The 1,354-nt window shown below is 49.0% G+C and overlaps 1 protein-coding gene across 1 annotated transcript in view; it reads left to right on the plus strand.

Annotated features, from left to right (window-relative positions):
• Window positions 1–59: 59 nt before the first annotated feature.
• AURANDRAFT_69089 (hypothetical protein) overlaps window positions 60–1,354 on the plus strand; it is a gene marked incomplete at both ends in the record, with an annotated part of 2,881 nt that continues 1,586 nt past the window's right edge. The window contains 3 exons of the mRNA XM_009044838.1: window positions 60–325; window positions 401–928; window positions 967–1,351. Of these exons, the coding sequence (XP_009043086.1) occupies window positions 60–325; window positions 401–928; window positions 967–1,351 (1,179 nt within the window). The remainder of the gene's footprint in view (window positions 326–400; window positions 929–966; window positions 1,352–1,354) is intronic.

Raw genomic sequence — 1,354 nt, forward strand, 5'->3', positions numbered from 1 at the left:
TGCAGAAGATAGTGGCGATCTCAATACTGGAGCGAATAGCCTGCCAGTGATATTTACAGCTTTGGCTGTCGCGTCGTCTTCGCAGTTTTTATTCGCTGGGACATCTTCCGGAGCAATCCGCGCATTCGACTGGCCCACGATCGCGGCTGAAGATGGATCTTTGCGCGACTATTATGAATTTCCAGCTCACGCTGGTAACATAATCGCACTTCGCATCGCGGCTGAGGACTCTCTCTTGCTTTCAGCAGGAGATGATGGTGTTGTCTTTGTGTTCATGGTGCATTCCAACATGGAAAAACAGAGCATGCCGAACAAGACTTTCGATGTAGCGGTGCTCTCTGGGAAGTTGGAGTCTGCACTCATTGCACCAAATCTCGCCCATGGCGCTGATATTGTTCAGGTGAGCTTGGAAGAGTTAGAAGAAAACGCTAATGCAGTTGCAGAAATGACAAAGCGCTTGGAAAATCAGAGGAGTGAAAATGACTTTGCACTCCATAGGAAGGATTTGGATTGGGAAGCAGAATTAAAGCATGCACAGGACGAACGTGAGGGTTTGCTAGCCGCCGAGCGGGTTCGTTTTGAAGAGCTGCAAGATAGGCACGAAAAAAGTATGCGTGAATATCGTGCAGACGCAGCACGCAAGGGCTCGCACCACATCCAAGTTACTCATGAGCTAGAAAATCAATATGAGCATAAACTGGCACTAGAAATGGAGCGGTACGATAGGCTTTCAGAAGAAATAGAAGCAATTCAGCAGCGTTGCGAAGGACTGTTGGAGGCACAGCAGAGGGAACATGAAACAGCCATTCGCAATGCAGAGGGGCGCACAAAGCGGGTCGAGAAAGAACTCCGGCAGCAGATAGATCGCCTCCACGAAGATGCGAAGCACAATGAACAGATGTTTCGAGAGGTGATTCGACGTTGCAAAGTTTCAGCGTACAAACGCTTGGCATAAGCGCGTTGTAGGTCCTCGACCAACAGGAACATGAATACGAAACAGAATTGCAGCAACTCATGGCTGCGGCCCAGGCTGAGTTGACAGCGGAACGTGAAAATACAGCAGAGGCAAGAGGTTTGGTTCAAACAAGAAATACCAAGATCTCGCGGCTGGAAAAAAGAATGGATGAATTGAAAACCTCAAGCCATGCGCGAAATGTTCTATTGACTGCAGAGAAAGTCCGCAACGCANAACTAGAAGCCACATTGCGCCATTTCAAGCGCCACATGGAGGAACGTGAGTCAACGCTGGAAGACAAGGAGCTATCTATNTTGCGCCTGCGGCGGAAAAATGTCACCCTTGACAACTTTCGTTTCGTTCTTGATCATCGGGTACAGCAGCTGATGGAGGAACGTG

Source organism: Aureococcus anophagefferens (assembly GCF_000186865.1).
Source record: "Aureococcus anophagefferens unplaced genomic scaffold AURANscaffold_908, whole genome shotgun sequence".
In the NCBI taxonomy this organism is placed as follows: domain Eukaryota; class Pelagophyceae; order Pelagomonadales; family Pelagomonadaceae; genus Aureococcus; species Aureococcus anophagefferens.